General features: G+C 40.5%; 1 protein-coding gene across 1 annotated transcript in view; it reads right to left on the bottom strand.

Moving 5' to 3' along the window:
• The window catches only part of RFX4 (regulatory factor X4), a 78465-nt gene continuing 55044 nt past the window's right edge, over nucleotides 1-23421 (bottom strand). The window contains exons 16-18 of the mRNA XM_074167501.1: nucleotides 16020-16182; nucleotides 10368-10506; nucleotides 1-273 (exon numbers count right to left, since the gene is read on the bottom strand). Coding sequence (XP_074023602.1) covers nucleotides 1-273; nucleotides 10368-10506; nucleotides 16020-16182 — 575 coding nt within the window. The remainder of the gene's footprint in view (nucleotides 274-10367; nucleotides 10507-16019; nucleotides 16183-23421) is intronic.

Here is a 23421-nt window from a genome sequence, read left to right as displayed (position 1 = left end):
TCACTTAGCCCAACCTGTGGTGGCTTCCCCATTGATGTAGGCAAAGCCGGGAAAGTGTTGCATGTGCTCATATTCAGAATTTCTGCGCGTAGTCAAGGGGGTGTACATGTCACTAGAATTTCCGTATCTTGTGGAGTGCATGGATGGGCTGGTGTAGCAGGAGTTCGCGGCCGGGACCTCCGGCCAACGAGGAGTCACTGGTGTGGGATGCAGCCTTGGAGTACTGCTCATCAGACAGGGCTCCATTCTTGATGTTGGGCTGTTGAAAGGGTACTATAAGAAAAAAATAAAATTAAAGAATTATCTACCACATACTTAATTTTAAAATAAGGGCTGGTGGTATCGCAATGCGATATGTAACAAAACCAAAATCATATGAATTGGCAGCCCTCCAACAAGTAGGTAACATACTGAAGGTGGAATATCAGATAACTAGTCAACTCTGATATCTGATATATGCAGTTATCAGATAACTGCAGTCAACTCAAAGTGTCAGGGAAAGTCTTGCAAAGCACTCACTGCATTTAAATATTGAACTAATTTATCACAGAGCTAGGTACTGGCAGGGAGTAGAAGGGAGCAAAAAAATAAATTTTCTGGGAGCAGAAAAATAATTCATTTAATCTTTTTCTTCTCACAGCTTTTACTTGGAAACTTGCTATTCGGTAAAAAAAAAAACACCAGAGTATAAGATGTCCCAACTCCTGCTCACTCAACTGAGTTTTGAGGGAGGAGAGCAAAAGGATCTTTATTACTGGAAAGGTGCCTTCCCTTTTAAATGTTCGCAAGCCATCCTGCCAGTTTCTGCAGAGAAAATAGTATGGTTTGGCCTCAGAGCGAGCAGCTAATTGGAGAACTTGTGAAAAGAGGCAGGCAGAATAAGAATCTCTCTATTCCCCAGCTGTTTGCAGTGACAGTTGGAAACTAGAAATCAAAGAAGTTCGACAAATGCCTCCCACTAAGGAGAAGATGTGCCGAGGATAGGATAAAGCAGGAAAACAGAGAACAGCTTTTGCCCTCTGTGGCCACAGGCTGCCCAGCAACAGAAAGTAAACTCTGCTTATGAGTGCTGGTTATATTATTGCCCGCCTTACAGGAGCAGATCATCTGTGTGCTGAGCCTAAGAAAGGGCTCTCTTTATTTTGCCCTCCAATTATCCACCTGCATCGCAGAGATGGACCGTACACACAGGGTTGTGCCTTTTCTGCAGAAAGTGTCATAATTTTAAATTTCATGACCTTGGATTGTTTGACACTGTGACACTTCCTTAACAGGAAAGCTGTCACCAAAGTAGGACTATCACTTCCTCTGATGCTTACAGACTTTGCGAGCTGCATGCCAAAATTCTATATGGCTGAGGAGTGTAAAACCCCTTCCCCATATTTTGGAGACTCATGGAGAGAAGAACTGCCATAGTTGTTCCCAGGAGGGAGATGGCAGTGATTCCCAAAGGGTCTCATTACAATACTGCGCTGCCGGATGGGGCTGGGGTTAATCAGTTGCATAAGAGGGTCCCCAAGGCAATTACAGCAATGTCTCCATGAGGAGTTTCTGCTGGCTCCCTCCAGACCGCAGCCAGGAAGGCAGCATTTGAACAGTTCACAAGCCTCAGGCAGCTCAAAAGCCACACGCTGGCCACTCCTAATTAGAGAGGAGAAAGAGAAGACTAGTTTTGACCAAAGTACTGTAGTGAGTGACTTAGCATATTCCACCATGTCCTGGGGAGACAAGCCAGTTAGCAGATGAGAGAGAGAGAACAGATTAAAGCTGCACAATGCATTATTTAGCATATACTTCTCAATGCTACAGACACGGTGGATTTACCTCTGCAATCAGCTGCCGAAACAGACGGGCAAATAGCAGCACAATGCTGGAGCATCAACACTTCGACTGGTACTGCTAATACAGCTATCAGAATAAGCTGTATTGGCAACACCAACAACAAGTCTACACAAGATCATCTAAACTTCCATCTTCACCCCAGCAAAAAGCTTTTCAGTAGGAAAATTCAGCGGAGCTTAGGCACCGACTGCAGAAAGCCTTCTATTCCTTTGCAGAAGAATCAAGTTTGCAGACTTGCTGGTTTTCCAGAAGCTTTTGCTGAAGATAAGAGCTGCCTGTGCCCAGCAACAATGAAACTCAAGCTTTGAAGTTTTATATGAGGTGATTTGAATTTAGGATCATGGCTCTCTCCATTAATTCATTAATTAAGACAGGGCGCTCTGTCAAAAAACTAACAACTAGCAAGTATTCTAAGTAAAGAGAAGAGGTTCCAGTAAAAGTTGGACGATTTTCATATTTTTAATGTTTTGGAGACTAGCTGGTAGAATTAGGGTGCAGCTTTCCTGGTCTGCACCAACAATATACTAAAGTAATTTTCATGCTAGTGCCTGCTGACAACCTTCACCTGAACGTCTTGGTGAACAAAGCTCCTGCCCTAATGAGCAGAGGAAACAAGTTGCCATGTTATTCACTACAGCATCAGAGTTGAATTCATCTCACCTAACTTTAGTTGTCAAAAAGTCAGGCATCTCATGAAAATGAGTAATTTATGCTCTCTCTACAGCCACCGGAAGAATTTATCAAACCTCAAGATAAATATTTAAGACAGAAGATGAGCAGCGCTCAGAAGACGGTGTTTTCTTCCTCCTGCTACGTGATGTAATCCACGAGTTAGGTTGACTCAAGTTAAATAATAGTCCCTTTCCATAGTTGTCAAGTCCATAAGTTGTTTTTCCTGGCTGATCTCAAATGTCCCACTAATGAATGTGTACAAAATGCACCTTTGAGATGGTAGGAGTCAGGACCAGGATGGATCATTGGGAAAAAAACACACCTCACAAATAATAAATTTTTAATTTTCTGTTTTCTTGATGCCACCTGTGGAGCTGCAAGATGTGGGCCAAGCTAGAAACATTTTTCTTTTTCTTCAGTAGTGTTTTACTTGATACCAATTATCATGGTCTTTGCCTTTGTTACCCATAGATCAATACCTGAAGTCACTGTAGATTCTTGTATGGAAGAATATGCTTACACCAAGACTAATCTAGACTTTTGCCATAATACACCAATGATTATCTCTTGTCTTCTTCTCAATGTGATATTTGGTCTGCTCTGTTGTTAACTGTAACAGAATCCTTTGCCATCCTGACTCTGAAATTTTCCTTTGAGGTTGTGAAACTGAGGTTATGACTTAGAACAAGGGAATTACTTGCTTTCATACCCCTTACAAATGCCAAGAGAAAGCTCTGGTTTCAGCCAGGATAATTTGCTAGTTGATAATTTGTAGACGGCAAAACTTTCATCTATGAGCAAGAGGAACAAATGAACTCTGGGAATAGTGCAGTAGGTCTCCTAGTTGTACATGGCATTGCGTGGCGAAGCCACATAATGTCTTTTAGGTAGTTTGGACCTAAACCCCTGCCATTGGGGGAATGAAACCTTGGCTCCCAAAATGAACTGCAGGATGCACTGAAAAGGAAAGATAATCCACCTCCTATCCGCAGTCAAGAGGCCACGCTAAGGCTTACCAAGGCGGCAGGGCTAATGGTTGTGCATGAGGGGACAGGATACAGTGTGCTGCTTTTCCTTTTCATCAAGTGCGCCTGATGCAGCTGTGTTTATGAATGTGTCATGAATGTAAAAAGAATAATTGCTTGAAAATAACATGGACCCTAAATATCTAGCATTTTACAATAAATTCTGTTATGACTGAATGCAAGATGGAAAGTTTTGTAATGGTAGGTCAGCTAATCGCAAATGAGTCAGTGACTTCTTTTTCCCTACAGTGAAGAGACTATTGAAAGACAATATTTTTAAAGTACTCATTGGCCCCTGCCTGACTATTAACTCACCCAATGAAGCATCTATTCAGCCTTGTTGGAGTGTCCAAAGCGTAGCCATCTGGGCGGATGCCTGCCCATGCTGCCTGAATCACCTTTCACACTCTATATCCGGTTTAATGAAGAGTGCTTAAGCATGCTGAACTCAAAACACTGGGGCCTACTGATCTTTGCCAGATATAAAAGCGACGTTTGTTGGAGGGCTCTTGACAGGAAATTACCATTTTCTGGGTTAACTCACACTTGCTGCTACTGCTGCCGTTGGACCTAGACAAGAAGCCCTTTAAGTCTGGGAGACTTTGAGCAGATTATTGTTAAGGCCTTGCCTAAAAATGTAAAATTAATTCAATTTTTTTAAGTATTATTTTAGAAAATACAACGTTAAATATGTCCTCCCATGAAGTCAACACTGAGCTCCTGCAGTGTGAGGATGGAGAATAGTCTCTTCATTCTTGCCATCAACTCACTGACTGATTATTCAGGGAGGTGAAAGGTGTCTCTGTCCAAACAGCAAAATATTTTCCTTCTGAATGTGGCTCTGACTTTACATTGCAGTAGCTCGCACTTCTGCAGAATGCTTTAAGTTAATGGTGCATGTTAGCCACTACTTTAGTTAGGACTTGCAAATACCAGAAATTATAGCAATTGTGAAAAACTGGCTATAAATTAACTTCATAAAAATACGCTTAAAATCTCAAAAAGTGACATAATCAAAATTATTGATTGATTGCATGTTTATAACCTTTAATTTGATCCTTTTCCCCACAAATCGAACCTTATTGAATACTAGTCAAAAAGGTTGGATGAAAATTTCAAGTCAATCTATCTAAGTGATTTTGGTACTTTTGGGAGTGGCATTTGGAGCCTTATGAAAATGTTATTTGTAACTGTTGAAAAAAGTTAAGACATCTGTTTCCTGTTGCATTCAATACATAATTACTTCAATTACATCCTAACAATCTCAAGTTCGTTATGAAGCCATACAGTTAGGAACAATGATTCTTGTTGCATGGGTGGGATTTGGAGAGTTTTGTTTTTTTCTTTCTGTCATTAGTAGCTGTTTGATGACAGAGTGGTTAGTGGGAAGGGTATATTATTCTTACTGCATCGGTATTGTCATGAGCTTATACTGTATATATGTTGGGGTACAAGAACTTTTCTGCTCTTTTTTTTTTTGTGAAGTAGATGTGCCAGAACAACATGAATGGACGCTAAAGCATGGGCTCTGTCTGGGGGAGGATTTCTTCGTCTTCCCCACTGTAACAAAAACCAGTTACTACTTTCTTCCAGTATTGTCCCCCATGTAAATCCTGCTGTAGAAGCATATGAAGGGAAGTGAAGACGTGGTTGGGTAGAATTGTGGCACGTGGCATTGCACAGAGAAACCAAGTGGTGCTACAACTCATAGGGCATTTCTGGGAAGTTATGTGAGACCACTGCAGTCCTCAGAGCAGTTTAGGAGAGTGGGAGTGCAAATATTACTTAGCGTTCCTTAAACTATGGCCCCAATACTGTGCTCTGTCCCTCTGAGAGGTGCAGGCCCAACTTTCCATGTAACAGCAGATTGTACTACTGCAGCATTTTCCAGACTGGTTTGTTCTGTCTAGACCATGGAATTAAACTGTGCTCTTCATAAAGCCAATCTCACAACAACAAAACAGCAGTGCAAGCACTTGCTGATACAAATGGGCTCCTCCCAGTCCCAGAAGTTGGTTAGTGCCTCTTGAGGACAGAGCCCCTTCAGGAACAGCTGACGCTGGCTATGCTCCTGAGCGCAACAGGAGATAGCTTAAAAGCAGCTTGTCTTTAAGGTGGGAAATCCATCTCACGGAACAAAAAGGGAAACATTGCTATGCTACTTCCATGGCTCTCTGTTAAGTACCTCCACCTGACAGACACCATTTGGAGGTGGCTGGTCCACCTCAGAAGTGCAAAGGAAGAAAAGGTAGAAGGCGGCTGTGTGCAGCATGGGATCTAGGAGTGCTTCCCAGATCTAAGTGGTTGATCTGGCAGCTTCTTGACTGAGTCCTTCCTACTTCCTCTGAGATCAGGTTCGCACAGAAAGGCTGGAGGGCAGCTGGAGCTCCAGCAGGTTCCCTGCTCAGCACTGTTGAGAGAGCAGGACGTTTGCATGCCCCTCAGACTATGCCTACCCTGCCGTGCACCTGTACTCCTTAGCTAACCCCTGCATCCATCACAAGAGAAACTAAAGAGATGATAATTCTTGAGTCTGGAAAAGAGATGACAGGAATGAAATGAGAGGAATGACGCAGACCTATAATGTCTCAAATGACAAGAGTGTATAAATATGGAATGAATATTATTTACATTAGGATAATAGAGAATGAATATTCCCTATTCCTCATCACTCAAAAGTCATTCAGCCTCCAATGCAATTATAACAGGCTTAAAATTAACAAGAGAATCCATGTTTCATGCAACCCATCCCTAAGTCTATAAGTACAAAAAAAGCTCGAAGCCCGGGTAATAGAGAGTAGTTTGCTACAAAATGCAACAGCTCAGCTGCTGCTTCCTAATCAGGATGTCCCTAGGGCAGCTCTTGCCTAAGACAGTGTGGTAGGCTCTCTACCTACCCTATTTTTAAGACTTTTCCTGCACATGTTCATTTCTTTTCATTGCTGGAGATAAGACCTCGATAAATGGACCTACAATATGATTCACCACAGCCATTTTTCACCCTGCATGTACAGTGATGCACATTCATATGATGTGCATCTTTATATGTTATCAGGTATATTAAAATATAAAAATATATACTGCTGGAGATTTCTCTAGTCTTCCTACTAAAAGTGTTATCCTTGTCATTTACAAAGAAAAATTACTGCAGCATGAATTTCTCTGTGTTTAAAGAAGAGGTGGAATGATATGAATTGAAATATTTATGGATAGCCTGAAAGAGGATCAAGACCTGTCCAGCCAGGGTGAAACCTGCAGATAAAAGCTCTGATCAAAAGCCAGCCAAGTGGACATTGCGGAGGTGGATTAGGTGGTGACACTGTGAAGGGTTCCCTTTGAAGTGGATACCTCTCTGCTAAACTTGACATAGGTTGATAGGAACACTCAGAGGCTTTTATACAGAGTTGTTGTCTATTACCTAAAACTGCACAGGCAGAGAACTTGCAAAACATAAAGTCAATATAGATGTGTTTATGTACACACATTACACAGTCCCCTTCTATACGATGATGGAATAGCATCATACGATTGTGTGCACTTCTGCACTATGGGTTAGAGAACTAGGTAGTAACAAATCAATCTGTAGATCATTTTTCTTTGTTTGTGTGCCAGGCTCCTGGCCAGTAAGCCAAGTCAAGAAATGAGCAATCAGGCCTGGAGTTACAAGGAAGCGACTGTTCTGAGAACTATCCACAGATGCTGATGAAAGAAAGAAAAAAAGAATTCGGATTAAGACCAAGGTTTGAACAGACTGTTCCTGTCAACAAAAAGACTCTTCGCCATCAGTGGGAATTAGTCAGCCTACACTGCCAGAAGGAGCCAGTTTTAGGCTCATGCTGAGTTAGTGGCTGCAGATATTACTTCGAACAGAACATTTACTCCCTTATAAAGTTCTTCACAAGCCATCTCCTCCATTTTTTTTGCTTCCTTGTCCATCTGAGTGTCATCTTTCTGAAACTATGAGCTACTTCTCAAAATTTCTATTTAGCCCAAAGTCACAAGATCACATCCCTCCATGAGCCAAGGTAAGATCCAAGACTGTCTCAGAGGTGGCAGACAACAATAACCTCAAGGGCTCTCACCAGTCTATTCTGGGATGGGGTGTGAATGAGCATGCAGCTGTGACACATGGTGCCTCAGTGCTATCAGTCTCAGCAGCTACTGCTGTCTCATTTCCTCTAACACTAGGGGATTCAAATTATCCAGGAGCCTCTCACTAACATGGACTTGCTGCTGGTCAGGTGAGACAGGCTTGGCTTGGGACCCCCACCTGCACTTTTCAAGAGCTGAACATAGTATAAGATCTACATCTGCGTGACATCTTCCCCAGCACAGCCCCGCTGTAAAAATTTCATTGACAAAACTACAGCAGACATCCTAAAATTAATACAATGCAGCCATCATTGTATTGTCAGGTTGGGATCAACATGCTAAATGTTCGCAAATACAATTTAAAGGGTCACTCATTCCTTTCCCCTTTCCCAGCTGTTCAGTTCCCCACTTCCACCAAATTAAAGTTATTCCCACCATCCCCTTTGCTCCAATTCCACTTCTTTTTTTGGTGGTTTGTAAATCATATCTGTGAAAAGATCCATCTTAAAGTTCTACTAAACAAACCAACCAAAAATGAAGCACAACTCTCTGTTTTTCTTTAGGAACACTTCTCTGGGACAGAAAATAGCCTCAAAATAACTGACCTGATAAAACTTGGAGTATGTTGTTCTCTTCCACAGAAAGAGGCTGGACATGGTGTTCTTCAAGACCAAAATAGTCATTTATAGAGCTAACCTAAAACCCAACTCAATTACGTGTCGCCGGTTTCAGCTCAGGCCCCTGTTTGGGACAAGGTCTCTCTCTGAATTCATGTTTGCAGAGGAAAACTTACCCCACATACAGATTTTTTTCTTAGGAGCTAATCCCTAGACACTATCTTAAAGAGCATGATAGAATAATAGCTAAAGTTGAGCCAGAGTTCTATATTTGGACTGAATGTAGATTATAACAAAGAGTTCTTTTGAAGAGTTATGGTCAATGCCTCCTCTTCTCAACTGATTATATTACCACAGTCATACACATTGCATCTCCCTGGGTTTCAGTTTAGTGGCAGCTGTTTATATATTCATTGCAAATTTGGCTTCGTGTATTTTGATTTTGCAACATCATGGGTCCTACTTCAGTTCATTGCACCATGTTCTCCTCAGAAGGTCTGCTAGAAAAAGAGTAGTATCATAGAATCATAGTAATTCCCTAGCGTCTTATTAGGGACATCTTACAAACTTTTTTGGTTAAAAATAACTAGAAGAAATGACTTAACACTAGGGCAGGCATTTTACAGCAGCTCACTTAGCTTAAAAAGAATGTCAGTAAATTCTGTATTAAGCTATTCAAGACTATCAGATTATTTTTGAAAGTTAGATTTCAATTTGTAGCTCCTTTCAATACAGAATGAGCACATTGATAGGGTTTTGTTATCTGTGTCCTACTGTGAAATTCCATCTCAGTTTACAAGCAGCAATGGAAAGAACATGTTAAGTAGAAGTTGAAATCATTTTGCTCTCAAGTGCGATCATTAAGACATAGCTGTTCATCATATATGTTCAGGACAGTCCAAGGGCTAGCAAGAAAGGAAGAAATTATTTGACATCTGGAGTTGTAGAGACAGCCTACTACAGCGTGAAAAATATTTGCGTGATTTTAATGTATGTTACTATTTCTGTATAACATGTTAATCAGCACGAGTAAATTAAAAATGTGTTGAACTTGATTTGCGTTATTTATTTCTTGCTTAACTTGTCCTGTCTATGTTAGTGTGACAGACAGTTGCCAGACAGAAGAAAGAAACTCCTTGTGCATGTGATAACATTTCTGAACAGTAAAAGCCTAATTCTCTGTTCTACACACAGATTCATGGCCTCTCAGATCATTTCAGAACCAGCATTCGTGGGTTTTCTGCAGTAAAGGATAAAAGAGAGTAAAGAAAATTGGTGAGCCCTAATATACTTGTATAAATTTCCAGTAGATAAACCATAACAGGTGGCATGTGGGTGGAATACCTCAATGCCGTCACCTCCTGCTTGTACCCGCCTTTTGCAGATCTTCCAGCAGAGAGCCCAGTGAGCAGCCTCCTACACTGGGGAATTACCAGTTGTACAATGTACTAAAGCTCTCCTACAGTAGCACCACTTTTGAACTGTTGCCAAATATCATCTTAACACTTCGACTGTGCGGGTTCCTACTGACTCAGTTTTGTGAACTGAAATAGTCCTGATATAGCTGCTGACACAATTTCTCAGCCTTATGGTAGGAGTATAATACGGCATACAGACCAAATAGAACCTCTTTGCAATGGTGCCCTGAAGTTATTCAAACTATATACAGAACTCACATTTTTGGCAAATTCCTAAATATAGATATTCTCAAAAGCAGAGGCCCCAGAAGAATTCACTATGGTTTCTGCATCTTCTTTCAGCTACATGAATACACTTTTATTTCTTGCTAAGAACCTCTTCCTGTTCCCAACACCTAAGAAAGATACAACTAATTATATTCATTTTTGTTTCAGCTATTCCTTAACGCAGAAACACTTTCTATGATCCAAAATGCTGGATTTTAGAGTTAAGTACTCTAAATTCACAAGATAAATCTACTTCAATAAAAGGATTTCCACCAGAATGAAGAGATATCTAGGCAATACTAGAAAAGGAAAAAAATTGAGCATCACCAATGACTAGAGGTGATTCAGACAGATGATATGTTGATGAGAGATTTACAAGCACCACTCTACTTAAAATGTTAAGCAAACATTGTCAAGTAATAAATCCAACTTACCTGTGAAGAGCTTCTGTGGTAAGCTGAGTAGTGAAGTGGTCCAGAAATAGCAGTATCATGTGGTAAAGATGGATACTGACTCTGCATTGGATGGGGATGCTGGTTGCTATAACTACCATAGTTGTAACTTCCTGTGTATCTAAAATCCATTTAAAAACAAACTATTTAGTATGCATAATAATTGTATTACCACTAATAATTCTGTAACTTTTGAGACATACAGTTACACTGTTTTGCATAGGAGAATGGTATTTCAAATAACCCTTTAAAAAGAGGTATTTCCCAGCTCAGTTGGGAAGCAGATGCCACTTAGTGAAACGATGAGGTCAACACAACAAATAGAGAGACTCAGCGTGTTTCTCTGACTAGTTTTAAATTGCAGAATCATTTGTGCACTTTCTAAGCAGAAAGTGGTTTTCATTTTTATTGTTATTTTATTACCATGTTCCTAGTAAATTGCTATTCCGGCTGAGGAAGTATGGCAAGATTTGACTTAAAGAACTACTCTGTGGAGTTTAGCTATCTCCTTATGTGGGGGTCAGATGTTCCTTTTCTTGGGAGGAAAAGTATTCATTTGCATCCGAACCATACAACATACAGATTTAGCACAGCTGACTTGAGAACAGAGTAGGATTTGAGGGTGGAGAACCTGCCTACTTTCTTTTTGTATGCCAGCCCCTTGTGTAGGGACAGCCAGGGGTAAAGGAGGGAGCGGTTTCCTTAGGTATAAGAAACTGCAGGGTCAGTGTTTGTTGGACACCATTATTTTGGCCACTCACTAGCAGAAGATGCATGGACATTTTCTGCAACCTCCCCATCTTCGTATAGCCATGCGAACATTTGTTGCTGATTCAGCACAGAAGTTTAAAATATATGCTATTTTAAGAAGTTCTTAAAATATATGCTATTGAAATGAAACACAAACCATAATAAATAAACAAACAAGGTAACCAGTTCATTGGGAGAGAGAGAAGACAATTATTTGTATAGACTTATTATTTTTCTGGAAAGTTCAAGTCATTTTTACACTGGGTACAGTTTAAACTTCTGTTATTCTCTTGATCTTACGACAGCATTCTAGAGATACCGTGACATGTCTTGTCATGTCTTACACCAGACAAATCTGCAGATTCAAAATGAGAGCAGAGCACGCCCTCTAAAAATATTTTCAGAACATAAGGCCCTATGTCCATTTTCATTGTTCAACATTGAGGTCTCATTCTTATATTCACTTGTGTTTAGCTGTGAATACAAGTGATTTCCATAATCTACCCCAGACAAGCTGGTGTCCACATCATACGACTTTGATAGTCTCTCTGTGGAGAGTCGGGGAGAGAGGAATGGCTACGTTGTGGAGCTGTTGCATGCTATCGTAGGCAGACGTCTTTTGTTTTAAATCCCCCAACACAATAGATTGGTAAGAAAGATCTGCAACAGATGGTTTTGGCAGTCTGCATAAGCCTGACATTCATGGTGCAGCCTTCTCTGCCTGAAGAAGATGCCCGCCTGTCTAGTCCCTCCTGTAGTCTGCAGTGCCCTTGGTCCCCCAAACAAAGCCCAGCCCTGTACAGTGTTTGCACTTTGTGCTTTCTCTAGTCATTAAGGATGCTATGTCCTACTCTGGAAGCTATTGATCTTGTCTCCTTCATTCAAATATTCATCATTTTGGCTTCACTTTAATTAACTTAAGCATGGAGTTATAGTGTTTCTTATCCTAATCTCTATTGTGTATTTTCAGTCCAGGAAGCTTCCTCTTTCTCTCTTCAACTTCAGGAGAGAGAATGCACTGAGGACATGAGAAGATGACGACCATGCTTCTTCAAGGCTAATATTCTCCTGCCTATCTGAAAGCGCTTGGCTGAGGAATCCTACATCTCTCTAAGAAGAAAGTATACTTTAAAAATCCAACAAAAAAGTTTTCTGCCAAGTACCATGTCTTACAGTGATTTCTGAACCACATATATAGCTATTGAGTAGTGAGGATAATACACGGATGGCTGGGAAATCCAGCTGAGAGCTAGCAGTTGCTCTAGAGTCTAGCAGCTGTGAGTCAGAAAGAACATTCAACTGATCATACACAGAATAATGCCAAGTCCTGCATCTGGGATGGCATAACTCCTGCAGTGGTACAGGTTGCGGCCATTTGGAGAGAAAGCAGCTTTGCTGAAAATTGCCTGGAAGTTCTGGTGGACAAAAAGTTGAACATGAGTCACCAACATGCCCTTGCAACAAAGATGACCAGCTATATACTGGACTGTATTAGCAGGAGTGTAGACAGCAGACCTAAAGAGCTGATTATTCCTCTCTATTTGGCACTTGGGAGACCACACGTGGAGTATTATGTCCCATTTTCCACTCTCTATAAACAGGACATTGAGCTACTGGAGTTAGATTAGTGGAAGGCCATCAAGACAGGTAGGGGACTGAAGCACGTGACTTACAGGAAGAGAACTGGGTTTGTCCAGCCTTAAAAAAGAGAGGGAAAGGGATGATCTACAATGATCTACCAGGAGGATATGGAACAGCTAGAGCCAAGCTCTTCTCAAAGGTACAATGATAGGGTAAGAGGCAACAGACACAAGTTGGAACAAGGACAATTTAAATTAGATATAAGGATATTTTCCTCTATTAATAACACAGATCTTCTATTTACAGTCCTGAGACTCCATACATATGGAGACTATCACTGTGGATTTAGAAGATGATTTACTGGAGTGATAGAGTATATTACAAACCTTGTGCTTGTTTCCAGTTTCGCAGATCTATGCTTGTTTTAATAATGTGGGACAGATCACGTAGCTCTTTCTTCATTTCTGGTAACATGCATTTCGCCTTAATAAATTTTTATTTCACAGGGAGCAGTTTTTATCATTGAACTTACATTTTATTCTCTATAACTGGCCAGAAGCACAAGGAAAATATTTGTACAAATCAATGCAAGAGTCTATATTTCAGTTTGTAACAGTTTGTATCCAAGTCTCTCTTGGGAGTTACTAGAGCTTCACATTGTTCCAAGGCTTCAGTTCTCAAATGTCTTTACATTGTGGAATATTGCAGTATAAAACACTCTGATCTTTTAGGTATTCTCTTTCTATCTCAAGGTGCTTTGGACCACTTACATTTCACAGAGGATTATCTTTAGTGTGCAAGATTGGTAGGAACCTCAGCAGAACTGCTGCTTGGAAACTTTCAGGTATGCTGGGTGGCTAAGAGTCTGCATTTGGTGGGAAGTGCACCTACAGCAGGGGAATGGCTCATGGCCTCCATACTAGTTATATTTTCTACTGGGTGCTTTTGCATGGGACTGAGGCTCAGTCTCTGGAGCTATAGCAGCAGCAGCTGCTTGCTCCATTTCTCTCTTCTCCAGAAACCTGGAAATCTTAGTGCAGACTTTGATCTTCTCTTTCTCTTTCTTTCCAGGGCAACAATCTGTTTGAATCTTGCATACAAGGTCTCTTATTTTTTTCTTTTCCTCTCTGAAGGTATGGTTTTTTTAATGCTTTTAAACAAGCTTTGTCTTGAATCTGTGACTGTACCTTCCTTAAGAGCTATATAATGAGTCTTGTGCTTCAGAGGACCATGAGTGAGGTCACTGGATTTCCCTGCAGACATTTCTTCAGAAACATGTCTCCATAGCCTGTCACATTAGACTCAAACCGTATAAAAACTGAAATACCAATATAATGATTTTGCTGTAGATACAAAATAAGTACAAATTGTAATGATTAAAAAAAAAATTATTAGTACTATATTGAGGGCAAATGACATCAGGAAATCATTGTGACAGAAACTGTGTCAACACAGATTCACAGACAGGCCCTATCCCTAAGACCTTACAAAGTCAGTTCAGGAAAAGAAGGCAGATGTCACTGAAATGTTTAGAAGCATGACCAAAATGTTTCTATCCATGTGTCACTCATAAAACCAAACGGCAAAAGAAGTGAGATTATAGAAGGTTTTGTTGCCTTTCAGGAAAGTCAGTTCACCCAGATAAAAAAGTTTCCTCAAATCACCTACCAAAGGCAAGAGATTCCTTTAGGTAACAATGAGTTTTTATGTGTATACTTATATGTATTTATATCTATATTCACTACCTTACTGTGGTCTAGTCCAACTCTTGCATCCTGTTAGCTCCTGAACCTCCCTGCTGCCCTATTTCTACCTCCACCAAGTAGACATATTGCTGGATAGGAGAGATGTTCCATATCTCCGTACCCAGGTTTCTGCAGGAAGGGCTTAAGAGTGACATTCCAACACAAATCCAAACCTGTCCACATCCAAGAGGAAAGGAAACACATGTTTCAAATTAATCTACTGACACCCTGCCAAACAGTATACAATATTCCACGCTGGGAAAGCATTTCTGCAGTGAGACTGAGGAGCTCAGTAAAGTCTTCTGAATGTCTTGCTTTATGTCAGCATCCAGGCACTTCCTAACCTTGCTATGTGCTTGGCCCTTCTCCATTGACCGTTTTGTGGTTGTTTCTTTTTAGTTACAGATATCTATGGGTTATACACTTACTCAAATACAGATGGCACAGAAGTGTTCCTTGATGAGAAGAGCACTGAGAGACTTAGTCTGAGTTTCTGAAGTTTTCCAAGATCAAACAATGTTATATAAATTTCTACTGTAATTATTTTAATTGAGAGCCTTGAGCAAATTTTGGTGATGGAGATGAGATTAGATTATGGTGAAAATGTGGCTATTTTTACAAACTTTGGACATTTTTGATTTGCAGGTTTAACAATAGTCATAGAATCATTGAGGTTGGAAGAGACCTCTAGAGATTGTTTAATCTAACCTCCATGCTCAAAGCAAGGACCGCTAGAGCAGGCTGCCCAGGATCAGGTCTAGATAGGGTTTGAATATCAGCATGGATGGAGACTCCATAGCCTCTCTGGGCAACCTGTTCTGGTGTTTGATCACACTTGGAGTAAAACGAGTTGGTTGGTTATGTTTAAACGGAATTTCTTGTATTTCAGTTTGTGCCCATTGTCTCTTGTCCTGTAAGTGGATACCACTGAGAAGAATGTGTCTCCATCTTCTTTACATCCCGTAGCAAGTATTAATACACACTGATAAGACCCTCCCTGAGCCTTCTCCTGCTGAGGCTAAACAATCCCAGCTCTCTCAGCCCGTCTTTGTGTGACAGATGGTCCAGTCCTGTAATCATCTAAGTGTCCCTTTTCTGGAATTGCTCCAGTATGCCTGTGTCTGTCTTATACTAGGGAGCACAGAATTGGATCCAGTGCTCCAAATGTGGTCTCAGCAGTGCTGAGCAGAGGAGAAGGATCACCTCTCCTAAGACATGGTATAGTAGGATACTTCTTTGGACATGTCTAGCCTTCGGGATAGAACACGGCATGGGAAAACAGGAATCAGAGAAGAAATCTGCAAAAGCTTTCTCTTTTATGAAATATTCTCCAGGTCTACTGTAGCTCTTCTGTTTTTATGTAGAATTAAATGATATTATAAAACTGACAGATAATATCACACAACAATAACAACAGCCAAAGAATAACGATACCAGCATCTTTCCAATACGGACTTACTACATCAAAAACCAGATTTCATGACATTTCCAAAAAAACCCTAAGCATATGTTCATCCAAAACCCACACAAAAGCCCAAGAAACTGGGAAGTGACTTACCCATGTTCTTCTCTGTGGGGATAAACAGGTATCCGGTGTGTGACAGATGAGGATGGTACATGTGGACTTCTCATGCAGGGCAGCTGTTGGGAATTTTCTGCAGGTGACCCGGCAGCTGTTGTCACAGTGTAGGTGAGTGACCACGTATAGGATTGCATAGCTCCTGCAGACAAACAAACGTTAAAGGAATACAGCTAACATGGACTGTCATTCATACAGGTGTTATGCTTTGAGATGGTTACAAGAAAGTGACCTTATAGGCACTGATAATGGAAACAGCATCAACCAAAGTGAAAAAAACAGTTATGTCTGAGGCATAAATAAAACCACAAATAGATCAGCTGGAGCGTGCAAAGATCCAAAAGTAAGAGACATATCTGGACTAGCTCAGACTGTGAACTTTCAGTGTCGTATTGTAATTTGAGGCGCTCTCTTTTTTTTTTTTTTTCAGAAAAAACTGGGATAGGACTTAGAAATGGAGGAACACCAGTGCTGATATTTCTCAAGCATGATGCATCAAACCCTGAGGTCTCCCTCACATGGAGTGGGCTGCTGGCCTGTTTAGCTCTGAGGCTGATCAGTCCTGGAGTGAGGCAGGAAGAATGATCAGAACAATGAAGGCTTAGAAAAAGATGGGTGTTAAGCAAATAAATTTCTTGAATCCTTTTGCAGTTTCCATCTGTTCCCACCCAACTAGGTACCAGCCTTTGAAGTGGCAATATAGTGGTAGATCTCCAAATTATAACAAATATATAGACAGAAATAGCCTAGCCATTTCCTTCCCACAAATAAAGTTTCTTTCTTCTTTCGAGGCGGCAGGGACTGGACTTAATTTATTTTTTCATGTAGAGCATTTGTGGGAAGAGCAAAGCAAAGAAGTGGGTTTTCCAGTTTGCTTGGAAGGTGCTGAGTTTTTTAATCATCCTGATCCCTTCCAGGCAGGAACTCCAGATTCATGAGCCAGCTGCTGAGAAACCTTTGTCCTTCGCACACACCCCTTTCACTCAGGAGGCTGACAGATCCATTGTTCCAGTATAACATAGCTCTCGCTGGAGGTCATGAACATACTGGCTGAGATTACCCTGCAAATGAGGACCAGAACACTGAATTTAACCCAATGCGAACACTAGTTTGGGGGGTCTCTGGGCACTCTTGACTCTTTTTCACCAGCTAAAAGGAATTGCAGGAGGTGACTCGGTTTTTTCAGTGTGGATTCTAGGACTTCCTGTAGTATGAAAGGGCCTAATTCAGAGGGGGAAGTGATTGTATTACCAGGTCTGTGTCCACTCCATGGCTTTGGGGAATGAAAAACCTATCTCAGATGTGCATAATTTTCTTCAGGTGTGTGTGATTTTATTTGGCAAAATCAGACAAATAATTTTTTTAAGTGGGAAATGCTTAGTTCTGAGACTGAACAAAGGCATTCTGAGCTTCACAAGGTAAATCCAGCTCAAAATATTCCAGCAGGGTGTGACTTGGTGCTCTTACAGTAGAGACATCCTTGGATGTGTTATAGCTAAGGATATTTGTGCTAGGTCTGTTTTCATATGGCTGTGTTTTCTGTCACTGACCCTTGAATTTTCAGTCTTTCATCTCCCCCCATTGCAGAGGACCATTTCAATCCCTGAGACCCAAGATAAGCTACCACATCAGTGTTGCTGTGGATATAACCAGTCATGGTTCCCTGAGCTGAGGAAAACATTTAAGACTGGATCGATGGGCCAAGGCCAATGGGATGAGGTTCAACAAAACCAAGTGCTGGGTCCTGCACTTGGGTCACAACAACCCCATGCAGTGCTACAGGCTTGGGGAAGAGAGTGGCTGGGGAGCTGCCTGGCAGAAAAGGACCTGGGAGTGTTGGTCGACTGTTGGCTGAATATGAGCCAGCAGTGTGCCCAGGTGGCCAAGAAGGCCAACAGCATCCTGGCCTGTATCAGGAACAGCGTGATGAGTAGGCCTCAGGAGGTGATCATCCCCCTGTACTCAGCACTGGTGAGGCCTCACCTCAAGTACTGTGTCCAGTTTTGGGCCCCTCACTACAAGAAAGACATTGAGGTGCTGGAGCGGGTCCAGAGAAGGGTAACAAAGCTGGTGAGGGGTCTGGAGAATAAGTCTTATGAGGAGCGGCTAAGGGAGCTGGGGTTTGTTCAGTCTAGAGGAAAGGAGGCCAAGGGGAGACCTTATCGCTCCCTACAACTACCTGAAAGGAGGTTGTAGAGAGGCGGGAGTCGGTCTCTTCTCCCAAGTCCCAGGTGATAGGACAAGAGGAAATGGCCTCAAGTTGCGCCAGGGGAGGTTCCGATTGGATATTAGGAAAAATTTTTACACTGAAAGGGTTATTAAGCATTGGAATGGGCTGCCCAGGGAAGTGGTTGAGGGACCATCCCTGGAGGTATTTAAAAGACGGGTAGACATAGTGCTTAGAGACATGGTTTAGTGATTGGTTGATGGTTAGACTAGATGATCTTAAAGGTCCCTTCTGACCTAGACAATTCTATGACTCTAAGGAAGCCTACCTTCACTAGAAAATACAGTTTATGTGGAAGGGGCCAAAGCTACTTATGTGGTGACCAAATACCTTCATTTGAAAACAAGAGAAAAACTGTTTTGAAAATATCAACAACTTGTCTGTGGAATATTTTGGTGAAACGTTTCAATTTCAAAAGGTCAACGTATTTTCCTAGTGTTATTTTGCAAAAGAAAATTTGAAACTTTGTTTCAAAACAGGCCTAAATTCAAAAGGCAAAAACAAAGAGAAAAGAAAGAAAAGGACAGTAAAGGTGGTGAAAAAACCCAAATACCTATTTTTAGGTAATGTTACTGCGGTTTTTTTTTGCCTTTTCACTTTTTAAATTCACCATAAACCAAAAGTTTTACTTTGACCTGATTTTATTTTTTACAAGAAAAATGTTAGCCATTAAGCCAAAAATCTCATGACCTTCCTAGCTCTAACAAGAAGCGGTAATAACAGGACCAGAAGATCCTTTATATTTTACCAAATATGGTTAATTTGACTGGTCCCAGCCATTGTGACAGCCTCCTTTTCTTTTTTTGAAATATAGTAGGGATCTTATCTCAGTCTGAGGAAAATGAGTCAGTCCAGGACAGCAAGTTGTTTCATGCACTTCCTGTGGGAAGTCAGACTCCTTGGATGAGAGGACTTGGCCACTCCTGGCATTCAAGTCTAACTGACAGCTACCTCAGTTCAATTTTAAAATAAATGTTTAGGGTGTTACATGCTTTGTGCCTGTCCAGACAACACAGAAACAAATACAGAAAATAGGTCTTGTGCTGGAAGAGCTGTGAATATCTTTGCTGAATTTTCCTAACCAAGAATTGTCCCCAGGATCCTACAGGATAGTGCCTCACACAGCTGCTCTAGGAAATATTAACTTTCTTTTGGAGGTTACGGTTTCGAAACAAATGTATGTTGAGTTTTACTCTGGATTTACAGAGTGACAGAAGGCTGTTCAAACAGTTTTTTCAGGCTGTTTTTAGGAATCTACAGTTGCCTCGCTCCTCTTTGCCTTTTTGGAAGGGATGCCATTATTTTCAGTGACCTAGTCACAGAGAGGGAGGATAGAAGATGACAACAGATTTGAAGACGTGTGTATGTGTATATTGGGTCAGCCAGGATACTGCCAACATTGTGGTGGGTGAAAAAGGAAGGATGAGATAAGTCTGGAAGCTTTTCGTAGTTGGCTTTTTAATACCCGCCTATGTCCCAGCCGTATATGATTAATTTCCTCAGCTGGCTGCAGAATTGAACTCCAGGAGATGAAGTCCCTTTTAGATATGACTGAACCCAGCTGAACTGCTTTCTGAAATAAGCAAAAACAATAGTGATTGAGCAACAATTTGCTCTGCTTTGTGTTCTGAACATGCAGGGTTTGATTAAAATAAGGAAGTTCATTTATTATCACTCCTTTTTCTTTTTAATGAAAAGGATACTAACCAAGAGGCCATTTGACCTGTAGAAGAGCCAAATATAAATGGAACTCCTATCAGTCCTGCAACAGCCCTGTTGTCATTGGTTCCATCATGTAGATCAGTGCAGAAAGAAACAAAAGTTGCTTCATGGTGCTGCATTGTATATTTGCTTTATGCTGGGGTAAATGACCACCCAGGTACAAGCAAGACACCTACAGCACTGTGTATTATGTCTGATAGTAAGCACTACTGTTGACCTCAAGCAATCAGAAATATGGAGTCAGACCTCCATTCTGCACGTCTCCCCCCGCCCCAGTGAAGAGATTACCTTAACTATCAGCTTTAGAAAAAACACAAACCTATCCATTCAGAGAATTTGGAGAATTGCCTTTTGAAATTGGAACGTTTGACTTTTATGCTCTGCAGCTATGAGAATTAAATGCTGATTGTTGAACAAGAGCCGATATTCTGAAAAAACTAATATGAGTCCAGAAGCTGAAGCTTTAGGAAAAAACAGAAATTTGTTTTACTCACATACACAAATATGAGAGGTGGTAGTTCTGTGCAAGTATCCCCTGTGCCAGATTCCCAGAACTTTAATATCTAGCCTAGACTTGGAAGAACAGTGACCTGAAATGACTATTGCTGACCTGAAGACTTATTTCACAAATACATTGCTTGAAAGTAAACCGTAAACTGCATAGATTAGTTTACTAACATATTAGATCTACTTACAATTCAGAGTTCATTTCGGGTTGTCTGAAAACCATTGCATTAGCAAATGAGTAATCACAGCTTTAAGAGGGGCTTTAAGGGAGAATAGCAGAGTCAGCCGTATAACTATAACTTTTATTACAATATTGTTGCAGTTTGAACAATCATTAATCTGTCCTTTGTGATTTAGAAAGGATGGAGACCAATTATCCTCTTAAATGTCTAGTAACCTAACAAAAAGTTCTAAATAAAATGTTAGCTAAGCCATGCCAGATGTTCTACCACAGAATGCTATATATAGGATTTACCTTTCTTTTGCTTAATATCATGTAATTGCAACAGTTTAATTTGCTGGTTTTGTGCTGACCACTGACTGAAGGCAAAAAGGTTAAAATGCAAGTTTAATAGTTAACTTTTATTGCTAATGCCACAAGCAAGAAAGAGTTAATGATGCCTTAAATTGGGGAACTGAGAGCTAGTGTTAACCAATGGAACTAGTTCTCAAGATTTGCAAAGCATTTGCGGAGTTTTACATTTACCTCATCAAAGACACATAAGAAAATCAATAGAATGTACTTCAAATATAACTTTCCAGAACAGAGGTTCCTGTTCCGAAATATTCTATATATTAATGGCATGAATCTATATATGGAACAGTTTCATTACATGTAATAGATCTTCAGCACTCATATTTTAAAGCATAGCACTTTCCTATAGCTGAAACATGGTTGCTATTTTGTATTACTTTATGTGAATGAACCCTGCACTCCATGGTGTAATGATTAGCAAACGAAAAAGCTGATCACATGATGAACATGGGAAATGGATGTATAAATAATTGCCCAAATTAAAACCAGGAAGTAGCCACATACTTATATTTAATTTTAACCAGACCACTACTTGCGTTGACAAATTTGGCTTGTGCTAGGCAAAAATGATTTTCACACTCACAAAAGTGAGGCTGTACCAGACCATAAGAATAAAATCCAATTCAATCAAACAGAAGTTTTTAAAACAACAAAAAAATGAAAAGCTGGAAAAAAAGAGCGCTAAAATAATTAGAAATAGCTTTCCTAAGAAGTTCTGCTATGGGAACAACTACGTCAAGTTCCACTGCCCGTACTGTGGGAGTAGGTCCTTCAACCTATGATCCTGTTTCTGGCTTAAGTCTTCACACCAGCAGACCTTGGCCTTACCGGGACATCAAAAATTAGAGAGAATAAACCAGAAAATAATAAAATAATAAACAACAGGAAAATAAAACGGAATTGCATTTGTAATGTTTGCGTGAGTCCGTTCCCTTGCATTACTGTGGGATTCAGAAGGGATATGTAAGATCCATGCAGTTCCCAGGCCTGCCCAGATCCGCACCTGTCAAGTACCCAAGTCAAGAAAGCTGAAGGTGGAAGCTCAGATTGCTGGCAGCATTGGGTTAATAGATATGATAGCCACATAGAGTTACAGTCTCTGCAGCCTAAACACAAGTCCCTCAAATCTCTGTTCCTGCCAACACCACTGGAGAGCATGCAGTTCCCTGCTTTTCAGTCTTTTATTTCTGGGTACAGTTCTGCATCATACTAAGCCCTGGTTATAACAGCACAATGATCCTTTTGGGCCACAATGTCTACAGAGCCAGTTACCCACAAAAGCAACTTTTCAAGATGCAAACGTACACCATCTCCAGCGTCGCCTGATCCAAAGCAACATCCTCACCTGCCACGTCTAGGAATCACATGTCTCTCATCTAACTGTTCTGGGAGTAAAAGACCATCCTATTTCCCTCCTAAATATGGTATTATCTCCAAGAGTGAGAAAACGTCAAGTTTCAATGTAGAGACAAACGTTCTTAAATCTCTTTCCACCACAACTATGCATTGTGTTTCCCTGTGGCGCTTTTGAAAACATGAAAAACATTTGTCAGAAAGATTTGTTAGTCCTTTAGCCACTGCCAAATTCTCCAATGTGGTAAATCATCACTTTCTGACATTCTTTCAAGAAGGTTTTGTAACTTTTCTAGTACATCACAAAAGTGATAGTTTCCACATTCTGATTATACACCCATTTCACTGAGCAAAGCTGGAATTTCACTGCCGGGAATGCCTTCTGAAAATCATTCACATTTCTGCCTTTTTTTCCATGAGTTGTTAAGAAAACAGTCTTTTGATCATACAGACAGACTCTCCTGCCCACATCCAAAAGGTAATGAGTGAGTTTTACATTACAGTACAGAGGATGTTTGCCCATTTATACACACAAGAAGCCAGTTTTGTGGTTGTTGTTTCCTGATAATCCTGTCCACAAGGTTGAATACCTTTAATCACAGATTTTGAATCTGTGGCCCCACCAGAACACCTCATGAGCTGCCATAACAGAATATGCAACTGAAAATAGGCTTCAGACTTGAAATTCCTAGTCTCTGACACTGAAATATGAAAGTTATCAACGATGTGTAAAACATCCCCAAGAGAAACTTGTGCAGTTATTTAAGCATATTTGGGTCTCAAATATGTTTAAAGATATACAATTCCCATTTTACCCACTAGGAATTAAGTGGTTCAGGATTTTGAAAACCTCAATAAACCTTAAAATATCTGGCACATTTCCTTGAAATATATAAAATTTTTCAGAGAGACTGATTGACCTTGGAGTCACTGAAGATGCTCAAAAGTGCCACATTCATAAATAATTATTTTGGGGTATTGCTAGAAATATGAAAAAATGGACTGATTTTTAAAACTATTTAGAAATAAAGTGACAG

This window comes from Numenius arquata, chromosome 2, assembly GCF_964106895.1.
Source record: "Numenius arquata chromosome 2, bNumArq3.hap1.1, whole genome shotgun sequence".
Taxonomy (NCBI): Eukaryota; Metazoa; Chordata; class Aves; order Charadriiformes; family Scolopacidae; genus Numenius; species Numenius arquata.
This window is presented reverse-complemented; position numbering and strand designations above follow the sequence as displayed.